The sequence below is a fragment of the Phacochoerus africanus genome, chromosome 14 (genome assembly GCF_016906955.1).
Source record: "Phacochoerus africanus isolate WHEZ1 chromosome 14, ROS_Pafr_v1, whole genome shotgun sequence".
Lineage (NCBI taxonomy): Eukaryota > Metazoa > Chordata > Mammalia > Artiodactyla > Suidae > Phacochoerus > Phacochoerus africanus.
The window spans coordinates 51,688,313-51,703,941 of record NC_062557.1 but is presented as its reverse complement, the minus strand read 5'-3'; the positions used below and the strand labels follow the sequence as shown (position 1 = coordinate 51,703,941).

Below are 15,629 nucleotides of genomic sequence, written 5' to 3'. Positions count from 1 at the left end.
AAGACAGCAAGCATAATCTTGCTTTCCAGTGTGTGGCAGACTGCTACCCATCCTTCAAGGGCCACTTTGTCCTTATTCCGTAAAACTAAAAGTATAAGCTATCACATGATTGACCAAGTACACCAGTATTTGCCAGCCTCCTTGGAGTTAGATTTGGCCATGTGCCTTAGTCATTGCCAAAGAAGGGCAAACAGATGTGAGAGCTACCTCTTCTGATTCAACACCAGAGACTAGACTGTCTCTGCTTCAGATTCTCTGTTTTCCCGCTCTATTGAGGTATAACTGACAAATTATATAAAAAGTGTATTCATTTAAGGTGCCCAACATGTTTTGACAGATATGTATGTTGTAAAATGATGACCACATCCAGCTAATTAACATACCCATCATCTGTTACCTTTTTAAAATGAAAACAATTAAGATCCACCCTCTTAGTAAATTTCTTTTTTATGGAAGTGTAGTTGGTTTAGTGTTTCAGATGTATCTTAGTAAATTTCAAGTGTGCAATACAATAGTAACTAGTCACCGTGCTGTCACATTCTTTTTCTCATTCCTGCTGGTTAAAATCCAATTTCAATCACATAGAGGAATACAGTACCCTATGGAATGAAAGAAAAACAATGTGGAAAGAACCTGGGCTCTTGAATTGTGATGTAAAGTGACTGAGTAAAAACACTACCTTGAACTGGTACATTGAAGAGAAACAAAACATCCTGTTTTAGCCATTGAATATGTAGGGTCTCTTCCTTACAGCAGTTTAACCTACCCTAAAACAAAACATCCCTATAGATTTTCTCAGCAAGACAGCTCTTTCCCATTATTCCCAAGAGGTAAGAGATGGGTAGCAGAAGTGGTTAGACTCCTCAGTCATACCCAGCAGCGGTTAGACTTAGCTTCCTTTCATTGGCTTGTATGTGGAATCATACTGTTCCCCATGCACCATCAGTTCATTTTATTCCAACCGCATCATTGCACCATTTGTTAATTTACATGAGACAAGACTTAGAAAATCTTAAATAAGAAGTCTAGCAGAACTAGTATTTTATTTTTACTTTGTGCATGGAGGAGAGAGGGGAGGTACCAATGATCCCTCTTTCATTAACAGAGGAAATTCACAAATTTTAGACTTCTTGAAAAATATAAATGTCCATTGTCAATATTTTGGTCAGAACAACACCTTATTCATTAAAATCAGCCAACCAGAATTAGAAATGTCCTAGTCATTAAGAAATATTTTCATAATACATAGCAACAGTATCTAAGTTCTGGTAACTTACAAGACTACTTTGTTTAAAAGAATATCTACAAGAACAGCTTTATCAAGCAAAACACCATCTGCTTTTCTCTGCAGCTGCAAGGAAAAGAGGAAGCATGTTCTCTCATCTTGCGGAGATTTCTTGCACCAGCAATGAGAAGAGCTTAGAGTTTCAAGGTCAAGCACTGAAATTCCATTAGTAAATCTGGCTTAGGAGGTCCAAGTTTTACAATAGGAAAAGAAGAAAGCAGAATAGGGTTATGACCAAGTGGAAGACAAAGCAGGTAGTATTTTACATCTGCATGTCAATAATTGAAAGAGTTGCTACTATGAAATGAATCTGAGAGGATTATATATAAGCTGATCACAAAGATTATGTGAAAGAGAAGACAGAAGACTATCCGAGGAAATTTTGAAAATAATATTTGTCAAAATATGGGATAAAACTACTCTATGTAGGAAATGCAGAATGGTTATTGGCCTAAGAGGAGGAAAACAGATGAGCTGCATCACAAGGGGAACTCCAAACCTTCAATTTTTAAAGCACACTGCCTGCAAAGCACAATAAAGCTAAGTGCAAATAAAACGAGGTCTGCCTGTGTAAAAGGACCATTTTTATACTTCAGTTGCTGTGAAGGGACCCTCCAACTCCAACAAAACAAATATACTGTTAAAATATTTCTTGGCTCAAAAAGGTAGGGAAATCAGTAAGTATTGGTGGGTAAAATATTTCAAGTATTTGTAGGAAAAAGGAATATAATGAGAGAAAACAATGATATGAATGAGAACCAAATGAATGCCTAGAATTAAAGAAAAAAAATCTGAAATAAAAATTTTACTGGATGGGATTAACAGCAGATTAGACATTGCAGAGAAAAGATCGGAGACCTTAAAACATAGCAACAGAACCTAACCAAATGAATCGCACAGAGGGAAAAAAATATACAGAGCCTCAGTAATCTGTGGAATAATATCAAAAGGTCTAACACAGATATGGTGGGAGTCCCAGAAGGATAGAAAAGTAGAACAAAATTTTTTTGAAAATGTAGTGGCTGAAATGTTTCCACATTGGATAAAAACTAAAAATTTTCCGATCCCAGAATTCAATAAATCCTAGACAGGCTAAACATACACACACACCTGACACAAAGGCACATCATAATCAAATTGCAGAACGACAGAAGCTTGAAGGCATTCGGAGAAAAGACGTTATATACAATGTAATAAACAATAAAACTTATCACAGGCTTATCAGATATTATGTAAGTCAGAAGGTGGTGGAAAGACATCTCTAAAGCAATGAAAAAGTTATCAGAGTTCCTGTTGTGGCTTAGCGGATTAAGAATCCGACTAGTATCCATGAGGACAGGGGTTCAATCCCTGGCCACACTCAGTGGGTTAAGGATCCAGCATTGCCTTGTACAGGTTGCAGATATGGCTTGGACTCCACATTGGTGTGGCTCTAATTCCAGCACCTGCAGCTCCAATTCAACCCCCTAGCCTAGGAACTTCCATATGCCGCGGGTGTGGCCCTAAAAAGGAAAAAAAAAATATCCTTCCAAAACGAAGACAAAACCTTTTGGAGAAAAAAGTTGCATTAAAAGACATTATCAGAAAAGTAAAAATACAGTCTACAGAATGAGAGAAAATATTTGCAAATTGTGTCTCTAATAAGGCTCTAGTAACCAAAATATACAGAGGACTCTTACAGTTCAATAATAAAAAGACGAGCAACCCAACTAAAAAATGCGCCAAGGTCTTAAATAGACATTTCCAGGAAGAAGATACACAAATGGAAAATAAGCATGTGAAAAGATAATACCATTAGTCATTAGGGAAATGCAAATTAAAACCAGCATGAGGTCCCACCTCACATTCACCAGGATGGCCCTAATTAAAAAAAGAAGAAGAAAAGAATCACAAGTGTTGGTTCGGATGTGGAGAAGTTTCTGGTAGGAACATAAATGGTATAGCCATTGTGTACACCATTTGGGGAATGAATTCTCCAAAAAGTTAACGGTGGAGTTAACACACGAGCCTGAAATTCCACTCCCAGCTTACTTACCTAAAAGTAATGTAGCTCATCAGGACCTCATTTTTTATTTCCTGCAACTTCATTGGAATTTAAGAGGCACGGTTTCAGGCGTTCCTGTTGTGGCACAGCGAAACGAATCCGACCGGGAACCACGAGGTTGCGGGTTCGATCCCTGGCCTCGCTCAGTGGGTTAAGGATCTGGCATTGCCGTGAGCTGTTGTGTAGGTCACAGACGCGGCTCAGATCTGGCATTGCTGTGGCTGTGATGTAGGCTGGCAGCTGTAGCTCCGATTTAGACCCCTAGCCTGGGAACCTCCGTATGCTACAGGTGTGGCCCTAAAAGGACAAAAAGACGGAAAAAAAAAAAAAGGAAGAAAGGCATGGTTTCATGTCTTAGAGAACATCAAGACCATATATCTTGGGTTTTTCTCCCCATAGGCCTGTTTGTGATACGCCTGTGGCTTGAAAAGACTCATTTCCAGAAAGCAAGGAGATTTGTAGTTTTCCCTGTTGGGGACTGAGGAGAAAAGCCATGAGATGAAAAAATGCATTGGTGAGGAACCAATAATGAGGGTGTCTCCCCAAAGAGAAAGTGTGTGGCCGCCAATGAGAAAGGGTAGCTCTGTGACTTCCAGGACCCTGTTATACCCTTTCATAATCCATCACTGGCTGTTTCCTAAAGGTCAAGCTGGAGTCCCCATCATGGCTCAGGGGTTAATGAGCCCAACTGGTATCCATGAGGATGCGGGTTCGATCCCTGGCCTCGCTCAGTGGGTTGAGGATCCAGCATTGCTATGAGCTGTGGTGTAGGTCGTAGACGTGTCTCGGATCCTGCGTTGCTGTGGCCGTGGTGCAGGCTGGCAGCTGTAGCCTCAATTCGCCCCCTAGCCTGGGAACCTCCATATGCTGTGGATGCAGCCTTCAAAAGACATACAAATAAAATAAAAATAAAAATAAATAAATAAGTAAAGGTCAAGCCTAATTTCCTGGCATGAAGCCCGTTCTTCTTGAGCCCTCCCCTTCCCACGGCTCTCTCCTAGCCCCATCCCTCCCCGGGCTGCACCACTGCCAAGTCGGCATTACTCTGGTATGAAGCTGTGCCATGCTCTCTCTTACCTCCTTTGGGCTCTCCTAGATCCCAGCATTAAACTCTACTTCCAGCTCTCAAGGGTTCATTTCCTATTCTTCCTTCAAGAACTAGACCAAGCATCACCCATAGGTCATCTGTCAAATGACATAGAATCGAGGCATAGAATCACGCTGTAAAGGAAACAGTTCTGACCTGTGTAAACTAACAAGTTTCTCAGACAATCGTATGAAGAAATCAAACTTCCAAGCTTATTTGTCCAAAACTTTAATCAGATACAGAAGTTGGATTTTATTATTCCTTTGTTGTCCCTTATTAAAATAATGAGGTGTTTTCTTTTCTTTTTTCTTTTTTTTTTTTTGGTCACACAGAGATTGAACCCACACCACAATAGTGACCCAACCCACTGCACCATTGAAGAACTCTGAAATAATGAGATTTTTTTAGTATTTGTAAAATCGTTTTAATTTGGGAGCTTCCCCAAGCCAACAAGTGAGTTATAGTTCTGAATCCCTTGGGCAAAACCCTGACGCCAAATACCTCCAGCTGGGAGCAGCTTCTGCCACTGAACCAGCTTTCTTCCATTTATCGTTTTCTACTGAGCCACGGAATGAAAATCTCGAGGACTTGCCGCGTTAATGGTTTGCTTCATGTCGTGTCTGGTTTCAGGACACGCGGTGAATCCCATCTGGTTAGAAAGCTGGGCTCTCTCTTCTTTTGCCAATACTCCATGTGGGATAGTCTGGCCGCAAGTCTTTTCTTTCATTAGTCTGAAATACCTCTTTCTTGTCATTACACTCACTTTAGGTTCAAAATCATAGTCGACTCATAAAAAGTGGGGAGTAACACGTACTGTTACCCTGTTCTGTTCTGGATCCTTTCGAATAAATGCGGCTATTACCTGCCCTCTGGGAGGCCTGGATGCAGGAAGGGAGGGGGAAGGAGGAAAGGGAATGAGGTCCCTGGGTGGTGCGTCTAGAGTAAAATGCGCTTGCAGTGGGCACAGACCGTGAGAGGGCGACTCTCTCGGGAGGGTGCGAGTTGGGAAGAGGGTGGGGTTTAGAGCGGGCCAAACTGGAAGCGCTAAAGAAGGGACGGGGGGTGGCCTGGCCAGAAGGGGCTCAGACAGCCCAAGGCTGGGGCTGCTCAGATGGCCACACTGTTTTCCACCAGGCTGGGCCGCAGGTATTCGTAGGGCAGGGCCAGCTTGGCATTCCGGATCTCGATATCCTTGTCCAGGGCAGCCAGCTCCTCCCTGAACTTCATCAGCACAGCCTTGGGCCCAGGGCCTGAAAAGTATTCCTCCTCATGCTGACCTAGAGCCACCTGGGCCAGAGAGGAAAAAGGCAGCGGAGAGCTTGGCTGACCCTCCGTTTGCAGTGCCACCCCTCCCCGCAGCCACCCCCTGCCGCAGGGACCCAGGCACCCGACTCTCACCATAGTGGGCTGGCGTCTGCCCAGCTGCCAAGTGATGGACATCTGGAGAGAAGCCTGATGGAAGTTGGGCAGGGTTGCCATCACCGTCTCCAGGGTCGCATCCTTGGTGGTCGGCGGGGGCAGCCGCATCGTGCAGGGCGCGTTAGGGACCCACGCGTACCAGTCCAGCTAAGGAGGGGCGGATATCTAGGGTCGATGTCGGCGAAGGCTGAAAACCCCTTAGCCCACCTGCACGCAGCCCCTCCCCCACTCCAGGTGCCAGTGCCCAGCTGCCCCCTCCTGCTAAGTACCTGGCCCAGGTGGTTGGAGGAGTGCTGGCCAGTGCAGGTGAAGATACACATGGTGGCAAAGTGGCAGAGCTGCTCCTTGGACTGTAGGGAGACAGGAAACCCTGCGAGGGGTACGGGAGTTAGAAGCTGGGCGGCCAGGCACAGAGGCAGAGCTCTGAGGGACTGAGGGAGGTGAAAGGAGAGGTGAGAAGGGGTGCCCAGGACTCTCGGTGACTATCACGGGAAGTGACGCGCACATGGGTTGGGGTGGCGGAAGTGCGGAGATCTCCGGGGAGGGGCCCACTCGGTAGGTACTGGGTGTGGCCCATACTGGCTCTCGAGACTCAATGATGTCAGATGTTCAGATGTTTAGCCAGGTGGCTGTCATCACCGTGGAAATGGGCGCATGCTCCAAATCAGGGCATTTTTCCCCCCAGAGAGCCAACTGTTAAATAAACATCTATGAGCAACCACTGGTCCCACTGGTTCTGGGACCTAGAGGGGCTCTCTGTGCACAGGATGGGGACCTGTCTCTAACTGAGAGCAGAGGGAATCTGGGAAGGCTTTGGGTGTTTCCCTAGAGGTTGGAAAGGCTTCTGGAAGGTTCCAGAGCAGTAGAGAGGATTCGGGGGAAGTTCGAGGGAGGAATCTTGCGTGGGAGTCCTCGAGGCCCATCTTACCTCGGTCCTGGGCCCCCAGCAGCCCAATCTCAGTGAACTCTCGACACCAAGCCTGCAGTTCAAGATCCTCCTTCACAGACTCATCCGTCTTGTAGTGGAGACTCACAATTCCCTCCACATAGCTGCCAAGGGAGGGGTCAGGCCGAGGGAACTGAGGCGCACAGAAACCCTGCAGGCCCCCTGCTCCTTGCCTGCGCTGGCCAGGACCCACAGCCCCCCAGCCGGGGCACAGCCCTCCTGTTCTCCCAGCCTCCTCCCTGAACCCAGCTCCGCCGGCCGGGCTGCCTCACCGAGAGATGACTTCCCAGAGCCGCAGGGCATCTTGGGCATAGAAAGAAGACTCGACTCCCAGGAGCCCCCGGTCAGCCAGGTCATCAGGGGGGCAGAATGAGCTATAGGTTAGCAAGGCTGCTGCTCGCCTGAGCAGCTCCACGTGGCCACCCCCACCTGTGCTCACCACCTGAGGAGCAAGGGCAGGCGGGGTCAGGCACATCCACCTGCTCTGAGGCCAGAGGCCAAGGGAGCATGAACTCCGGAGTCCCCCTCTCCGTCCTCATACCTGGTCAAAAATTCCCAAATCAGAGACCAGCCCATTCCTGGCCCGGACGTTAATTTCCATCGTGTATCGGAAGTGGGGAATGAGAAGCTAGAGGGGGAAGAATGGGGAAGGGCAGGGTCAGAGGACAGCTGTGGCTGGTGCCTGCAAGAAAGAGGGGCTGAAAAGCAGGGAAGGTACCGAGTCTGCAGGAAAAGTAGAGACGGAAGCCCAGTGGCCCTCGACACCTCGGACTTCGTGCTCTTTGATAACTGAAAGAATCGTTCTCCTTTTCATGTAAGATGGTTCAAGGTCAAGCTCAGTGTTTCTCTTTTCATTATCACTTCTCTAGAGAGGCTTTTAGGATGTTTTTCCCTACTCTCACCTGCCCCATGAAATGTTGGTGCTTTGGGACTACCATATAACTGTTAGGTACCATATCTATATACGTGCTTTATACATAAAAAGAGTAAAACTTCTGGACCCCACCCCCTCACCCTCACACCACTCCCCACCCTACCAGTGAATCATTTTCACTTCCTTGGGAAGTGATATCACCCTGTTGAAAATGCAGAGCAAGCCACGCTCTGACTCCCTCGCTCATTTGTCTTTCATTGGTTGGTTCTCCCCACATGCCGAGGTTCCACCAAGAAGGTGCCTCCAGAGCTGAGACCGCACGGTGGGGCAGAGAGCGGGCCAGGCAGGAGGGACAGGGCTAAGGTGTTACCTTGAAGATAGGGTGTATGGATGGAAGGCACCTCATGGTGGCCACAGCGATGACCTCAGCCATCAAGTGTCCCCTCAGGAGGTGAGAGTGCAGCTCATGAAGCTGGAAGTCCGAGCTGCGGACCCAGCATTTGGCCAGGAGCCAAACCATCGGTGGATCCGTGGGCAGGAAAAGCGGTGGCAGGGGGGACCCCTCACGGGGCAGTTGGAGCTGGAGCAGAGACAAGGGTGCAGGGAAGAGGGGGGTGAGGCCAGCACACAATAGACCCCCCTTCCCTTGCATCTTTAAGCTCTTCCCTCTTCCTCTGAAGCCACCCAGCTTCCTCCATCTGCCGCTGCCCCCCTCGCCCTCCCTTTCCCACCCGCCCCCCCCCCCCAGCCCATGAACACGAGGCAGGAGGCTGAGCTCTGCAGGAACGGCTCTTCCACTGCCTTCTCCAAGTTCCTGATCCCCCTTTTAGTCCCTCAGTGTGGACAAGAGTCGAACCATCTGCTTCCTTCATCCCACACACTTCCGAAATCTCAGCCTCTCTCGCATCTTTCAATACCACCTCTGGAGACTAAGTCTCCAGTTCTCAGCTGGTCACTAGCGACGCGTTACAAGTTCTGTTACAAGTTCCGTGTCTCCCCACTACCTCTGCATTAGCCAGAGAAAAGCCCCCATGGGGATCTTTTCTTCTTTTCTTTGTGCCATTTCTGCAGGTGCCTTTCCTGCCTCTCCTTTCCCTGCTCGCCTCGAATCCAGGCCAGTTTAACTTTCCTCTGTTCCCTCCCATCTTTCCTCACCACCCCCCAGCCACCTCCCCAATTCTGAGCCCGTCTCCTCCAAGGACAATTGCTTCCGCCTGCCATCTCTGTCTCCAGCATCCCCCTTCTCCAATCCATCCTCAACACACTTGCCCATATTGTGTGCCGGCAGCATCTTTCACAACAGCCTTCACCAGCTTCCCGTGTTCCTGCTCCCGAGGAGCTGGGCCTCCACCACCCGCCACAGCCTGACCCTCTCAGCTCAAGATACTCCCAACACGCCAGCCCAGCTGTCTACTGGGAATCTCCTGACTCCTGTCTGCCCAGCCCATCTTCCCCTGGTGGGGAGGTCCTGCCCTCTTTCCTGCTTGAAGAATCTGAGTCCCGACCCTCTTGCAAGGCTCGCCCCATCTCCAGTGATGCCCTGCAGGTGGCCCCCATCCTCTGGGACTTGCTCAGCACTGGGGCTTGGTCACATGTGTCTGGTCTAGTTTGTCTCTTCAGCTGGACGACAACTCTCCTCCTTTCCCCATTTTCTCCTTTCATGCCTCTCCCAAGGCCACAGCAGAGGGGGTACACAGAGAACTGGAGTGAGGAGCTGAGCTGAGAGGGCCAACCACTGGGGAACGGAAATCCTGGGTCCTCTCACCTGGATGACCATGGGCAAGAGTTTTCCATCAGGCTGCAGTTTCAGCATAACCAGAGGGACGGCCAGGTACTGCTGGCTACACAGGATGACATTGGCCTTGATCCCATCCAGCAGGGAGAAGTCAGCTTCAAATAGGGTCCCTCCCTGGATGAGGGCAAGGGCTGCTGTCGGTGTAAGGCATCCTTTCCCCACCTTGACTCCCGAGAGGAAGAAAGAAACTAACCTGTCTCCAGCACCTGCTCTTTACCTGGTAGTGGACCATGTACTCATTGCCTCATATAATTCTTAAATGCACACAAATTAGCCTCAGTTTTATACAAGAGGAAACAGAGGATCAGAGAGGATAGGTGTCTTACCTGAAGTCACACAGCTCATGAACAGCAGAGCCAGGATTCAAACTCAAGTCTGTCTCACCCTAAATCCCATGAGTTGTCTCTCTCAGTTGTTCCAGGCTGACTCCCCATCAACAACCCCAGCCCCGACTCTGGCTCTCTTTCTCCCACTCTCCCTCTCCCTAAATCCCAAGCACCAATCACAGCTCTTCATTTGGACTTTGACTCTGTCACCCATCGCACACTCGCCCTCCATAGCATGCACTCTATTCTCATTAGGGGAGGGAGGCCAGGGGGTTGCACCCCTCCAGGATCACTCAAGAGTTTCGCTGTAGAAGCCCTTTAGGCCCACAATGGACCCCACCGCCTTTTGCTGTGCGGTCTCCTTAGGGCCCTTTTGTCCGTACCTGGAGCTCCTTCTCCAGCTGGGCCTGCAGCTCCTCCATCCCTGGAGGGAACTGTAGGCGGGCAGGAAGCTCAACGGAGTGCCGCAGCAACATGGGGTTCGTGCCATTGAGAAACTGGTACCCAAATAAGGCATCCTCCTTCCAGGAGTCCCGCACCCGCTCTGGGGGTGGCAGTTACAGAGCTTGCTGTGGATCTGAGCTCCTGGTCCTTTCAACCCCCACCAAACCGTCCCCACTTGACCCCAGCCTACCGGAAGGACCCAGACCCCTGGTCTCCCAACCCCGGTTCCCTAGAGTGGTTAGGGTCTGGGGCTAAGGATCCTAGGAGGAACAGTGGGTAGGGGTACTCACCAGCCAGCTTGCTCTGGCCACACCAGAAAATCCTGTTGAAGTTATCCAGGCTGTTCCAGCTCATCAGAACATTTAAAGAGTCTTTGACAGCTAGGTCTGCCAGCCTTCAGGAAAGGATAGGCAAAGAATTTGAGAGTTATTCCAGCATCAAACCCCAGGCTGCTCCAGCCCTATGATGTCCATAAGCCCACTGGCCTCCGCTGGACCAGGACAGCTCCCTGTCACCCAGCGTGACTTATTCTTACCCCTTGGCCAGTGAAGCCTCAAAGTCAATTCTTTTGTCCTCCAGAAATCTCTCGTCCACCGGGAGGTCATGTATGCTGGTGCTGGCTATATTTAGAATTAACCCATCCTTCCAGTTACCCCACCTGCCACGGAAATGAAGCCAGGCATTGGTCCTGGGGAAGGCTCAGCATCTCACTGTGGGGTCAGGAGTCAGGGGGCCAGGAATAGGACTGACCGATACAGCTTCCTTCTCTCTGCCAGCTCCTCCTCCCTGTGTTTCTTGAACAGGCCTTGAGGGTCATCGACCACTGTGCGAGCTAGAAGCAGGGCGGCGGGGACAGGCCATAAGGCTCCTCAAGAGATTCTCTCCCCTGTCGCTGAAAGGGTCCCTCAGCCAGCCCTTCCCGCTGGCCCTCGACACCACCCCCCCCCCCACAGCCTTGCTGCTCTGTGCCAGCTCCAGAATCTGGCCTCTTCCCCAAGCCCCCAAGATGTTGCCCTCCAGGTGCCTGCCGCTACCACCTCGCCTGCCGCCACCCCCCGCCCCGCTGCGCGCCCTCTTCTCCGCTCCCCCCACCCCCAGCTCCTCTTGTGCCCCGAGGCCTCTCACACCCAGACGCGCGCTCACCAGTGCCCTCGGGGAGGCTCAGGATGCGGTCGCCCTCCACCCAGCGGTAGCAGGGGAACCTGAATTCGTCCCCATTTGCTCCCGGGCCCTGCACGGAGATCCAGTTGCAGAACCACGCGTCATCCTGAAGGAGGTGCCATTTGCGCAGTTTCACAAACAGCAGTGGCCCCAGGTACTCCGACACGTCTACACTGAATTCCGTCTCCTGCCAGCGACAAAAGAGGATCAGCAAGGTGGGGCTCCCCGGAAAGGGTCCTCGGACTGAGCCCTGGACGCCCTTCCCTCTGAGCCTCTGGGAAAGCGGCGCAGCAGGAGCCAGGGAGAGACGGGGCCAGGGCGCAGGTGGCCCCACGACCCGTTCGTCGGTCTTTGAGTTTCTCGGCCCCGGGCGAGGTAGGGGAAGGAAGATGGAGAGGGCATTCCTTCCTTCGCCTTTCCTCCCGGTAGTCACTGATCGTGCCGAGAGAGCGCTGGGCCGGGCACCCGGCACCCACAGGTGCCCTGGACGAGCGCGCGCATTTGAGCCCGGAGACGCCCTGATGACCAGGCAGTTAATCCTGTCACCAAAGCCGAGTGCGGACAGAAGCCCCACCTGGCCTGGGGCAGGTTTCCGGGAGGACATCGCGTCTAAACCGAGACCCCCGGGTGGAAAGGGTTTAGCCAGGGAGAGTGGGAGAGTGGGAAAGGTGGGGGGGGGGGGGGGGGCGGGCCAGGAGAGCGGAGTCGTGGAGCTGGGGCGCTGATCGCGAAGTGGGGGAAGACAAGCAGGACCAGATCGTGAAGTCTGGAAGGCTGAGCCAAGAGCTTTGGATGGGTGCTGCGAACTAGCGGAAGCCACTCATATGCCTTCAGCCGGGGGACTGTTTGGCGGGTGGGAAGAAAGCGCGCCGACGGCAGGAGGGTCTGGAAGGGCAGGAGCGCAAGCAGCGACGCGGGTGAAGAGGAAGAAGGTGACAGGTTCAAGGGGATCTTGGTGGTCAGGGCGGACGGACATCAGATCACGGACGCGGGCGATGCCCTTGACAGAGCTCCCTTCTTGGTTGGAGGAGGTGGGGGTGCGGAGGGCGCGAGCGCCCTTGGAGCAGAAAGGGAAGAGGTCTGGGAGCTGGGAAGAGGGAACGACCTCACTTCAGCACCGTCCTCTGAAGTGTCCATGGGACAGACCTCGGGTCTGGGGGTCCTGGAGAGAGAGCTGGACGGGAGACGGGAATCGGGTCGGCGGACGAAAAAAGTTACGGATGCCAGGGGCGAATAATAGGAAGATGCAATGGGAGAGGGGAACGGACCGGGAAGTTTACACTTCTCTCATCGCTTGGCTTCTTCTCCCACCCTTCTCCCGGTCCCCACCCCCCACCCATCCTGGAGATAAAGCCTGCGAGGTCGGAGATCTAGAAACTGTAGAGATGCTGTAAACAGCAACGTTTAGGGAGTTCTCTCTGTGGCTCAGCGGTTAAGGAACCTGACTAGGATCCTTGAGGATCCGGGTTCCATCCCTGGTCTCGCTCAGTGGGTTAAGGATCTGATGCTGCCATGAGCTGTGGTGTATGTCACAGATGCAGCTCGGATCTGGAGTGGCTGTGGCTCCGATTTTACCCCTAGCCTGGGAACTTCCATATGCTGCAGGTGCGGCCCTAAAAAGCAAAATAAAATAGCAACTTTTAAAAAGTGGAAACGGGGAGATGGAGGACGCTCCAAGGACCCCTGCGTTTCAAGAAAAGGCAGAGTTCTGGCGCGACGGCCAAGCAAGACAATCCCAATTCCAAAGAGGCCGGGAGACGGGAACGTTTATTGAGTGCCTACCGTGCACCACGTCGCTGCGCCCTAAAGCGCTTTACCCAGGGGTCTCCGAGCGCGCTCTGCCCGGGGCCGTGCGCCCTGAACCCTTGGGTGGAGCTGGAGGTCGGCGGGGGCGCGTCTCTTCCCGGGAACTTGCGACCTCGGGCCCGGGGCGGGGGCGCGCCCACCCCGCGGGGCTCCGGCCAGCTCACCTTGCCCCGCGCCGGCCGCAGGCGCCACCCGAGCGCCGCCTCCCCGTGCTGGCCCACCAGCCAGAGCTGCACCTTGTTTTGGGAACCTGCGTGGAACGACGACCCAGTGGACACGCGGACGCGGTAGAGACCCATCTTGCAGAAAGCAGTTTCGGCCTTTCTGGGGGGAAGCAGAGTGGACGCCCCAAATAACCTGGCGGGAGACCCCGCCCCTCCCGGGCCTTGCAGAGGTTCGGGGTGTGAGTGGCAGGTCTCCAACCAGCCCCACCCTGCCCCGCCCTGGGGTCCGCAGCTCCGCGCAGCCCAGAGCTCAGCCCTGACCGAGAAGGCGGGGTCCTGGCGGGGGCGGGCAGGGGGCGCAGCCCCTGGGGAAGAGGATGGCAGGCGGAGCTGATGAGGAGTGGGACAGAAAACGTGCTGGAGGAAGGAATTGACACCTGGCACAGGGGACAGACAGTGTGTGTGGCTGGAAGTCCTCTCCCTCTACACGCACGCACGCACGCACCCGCGCGTGTCGCACAAGTTAGCTCACCTCGGCCAGGGGTCGTGCATAGGTCGCAAACGAGGATGAAGAGCCAAGGAACCAGGTCGCAGCAGCATCTGAGGAAGGTCTGAGACTGGTCCCATTCCAACCACCAAATTAATCTGACCAGCTGCTTGCTGTGCCTTCCTTCCCTGTGCCAGACTCTGGGGCTCGTTCCTTTCGGGCTTCAAAGCCTCTGCCTCCCTTCTGCCCGCAGGATAAAAATCCAAATGCCTTGGCATTCAAAGCCCTTGCTCACCTGTCCTGCCCTCCGCCCACCGCACCTCGTCGTCATCTCTGGCTCTCCACTTCGGGCGGAAGCCCTGCGTTTCCCAGAGCTCACTATGTTGTTCGCTTGCCGTCCTTGGTCCTGGAAAATTCTATCCGGCCTTGTAAACGCTGGTTAGATCCAGTTTTTCACAGACGTCTTTCCTGAAGATTCCGCCCTTCCCCACTACCCCCATCAGAGCTAAGGGGCTTTCCTCTCTCCTGCTCTCACCCTGGGCACCTCTGTTACTGCACACTCAATCCCCACCCCAGGGTGGTAATTTGTTTGTATGTCTGTCTCCCCGACTAAGGTGAGATCCTTCTAGACAGGGACCACATTCCCAGCATCACTTACTCACTTTTGCTTTTCCTGGGTTCCGAGCAGTATGAAAGCTTGTGGGTGTCAGCAGTGTTTGCTGAAACACACTGAACTGGCAATAGTAAAATGGACTCTGGTACCGCCATCGTATGGGGAACAACAAGCCTGGAAAAAGAAATGAAATCGATAGAAATACTTCTGTAATGCATAGTCTCTTGTGTGCTTTTTTTTTTTAAGTGGACGCACATTCATGTGACAAAGCTCAAAAAGCACAAAGGGGTGTTCACTTAGCATCTCCCTGCCTCTCAGCCCCAAGCACGCATGTCCTCTACCCCAATCAGTCAAGGTTATCAGCCTCTTTGCAATAAACTTTCACAAGCAAATGCATGTCTAACCTTCTTTTCCTTTTCCTGTAGGTCGTAGCAGATTTTAAGTTTTCTGTACCGAGTTTTTTTTTTTTCATACTGCAACATAAATCAAGAGGTCATTTCCATGTCAGTACTTAGAACGCTTTCTTGTTCTTCACGCTGCCATTCTTTTGAGGTAACTTAATATACTATATCAGTTTCTTTTTTTTTTTTCTGTTGGCTTTTGTCTTTTTTGGGCCACACCCGTGGCATATGGAGATTCCCAGGCTAGGGGGGCAAATAGGAGCTACAGCTACTGGCCACAGCCACAGCTACAGCAACGCCAGATCTGAGCCGCATCTGCGACCTCCACCACAGCTCTCGGCAACACCGGATCCTTAACCCACTGAGCGAGCCAGGGATCGAACCCACAACCTCATGGTTCCTAGTCAGATTTGAGTCTGCTGCACCACAATGGGAACTCTCCTATTATCATTTTAATTCACATTTCTCTTATTATGAGTAAGGCTGAGCCTCTTTTCGTGTTGTGAGCGTCATTTGTTTCCGTTTCTGTGAAATGGCTGTCCCACTTTTCTATTAGATTTTAGTCTTTTTTCTTAAAGATCTGTAGGAACATTTATTTATTAGGAAACTTAGCTCTTTTCCAGTTCTATCACCACTAAGAAGATCCCAATAGCAGCAGTGTTGTTTTTACCTACATCAACGATTTAGAACCCAGATTTGGGTCTATAACATTATTTTCTACCAGGAGTTTCCACTGTGGTGCAGCAGAAACAAATCCGACTTAGGAACCATGAGGTT

General features: G+C 51.5%; 1 protein-coding gene across 2 annotated transcripts; it reads right to left on the bottom strand.

The window, feature by feature from the left end:
• Positions 1-4,630: 4,630 nt before the first annotated feature.
• On the bottom strand, positions 4,631-13,851 carry ALOX15 (arachidonate 15-lipoxygenase). Of its 2 annotated transcripts, XM_047758714.1 has the most exons (14): positions 13,352-13,851; positions 11,364-11,568; positions 10,971-11,052; positions 10,756-10,878; positions 10,511-10,614; positions 10,160-10,320; positions 9,421-9,564; positions 8,026-8,235; positions 7,323-7,409; positions 7,054-7,223; positions 6,764-6,885; positions 6,105-6,205; positions 5,815-5,982; positions 4,631-5,703 (listed from the first exon to the last, which is right to left on the bottom strand). In XM_047758714.1, exons 1-14 carry the CDS (start codon positions 13,484-13,486, stop codon positions 5,524-5,526), a joined length of 1,992 nt encoding a protein of 663 aa, XP_047614670.1. In that variant the 5' UTR covers positions 13,487-13,851; the 3' UTR covers positions 4,631-5,523. The 2 variants fall into 2 exon arrangements, with proteins under 2 accessions (XP_047614670.1, XP_047614668.1); XM_047758712.1 differs by lacking the exon at positions 13,352-13,851 and having other exon boundaries at positions 4,726-5,703; positions 11,364-12,022.
• Positions 13,852-15,629: the final 1,778 nt, after the last annotated feature.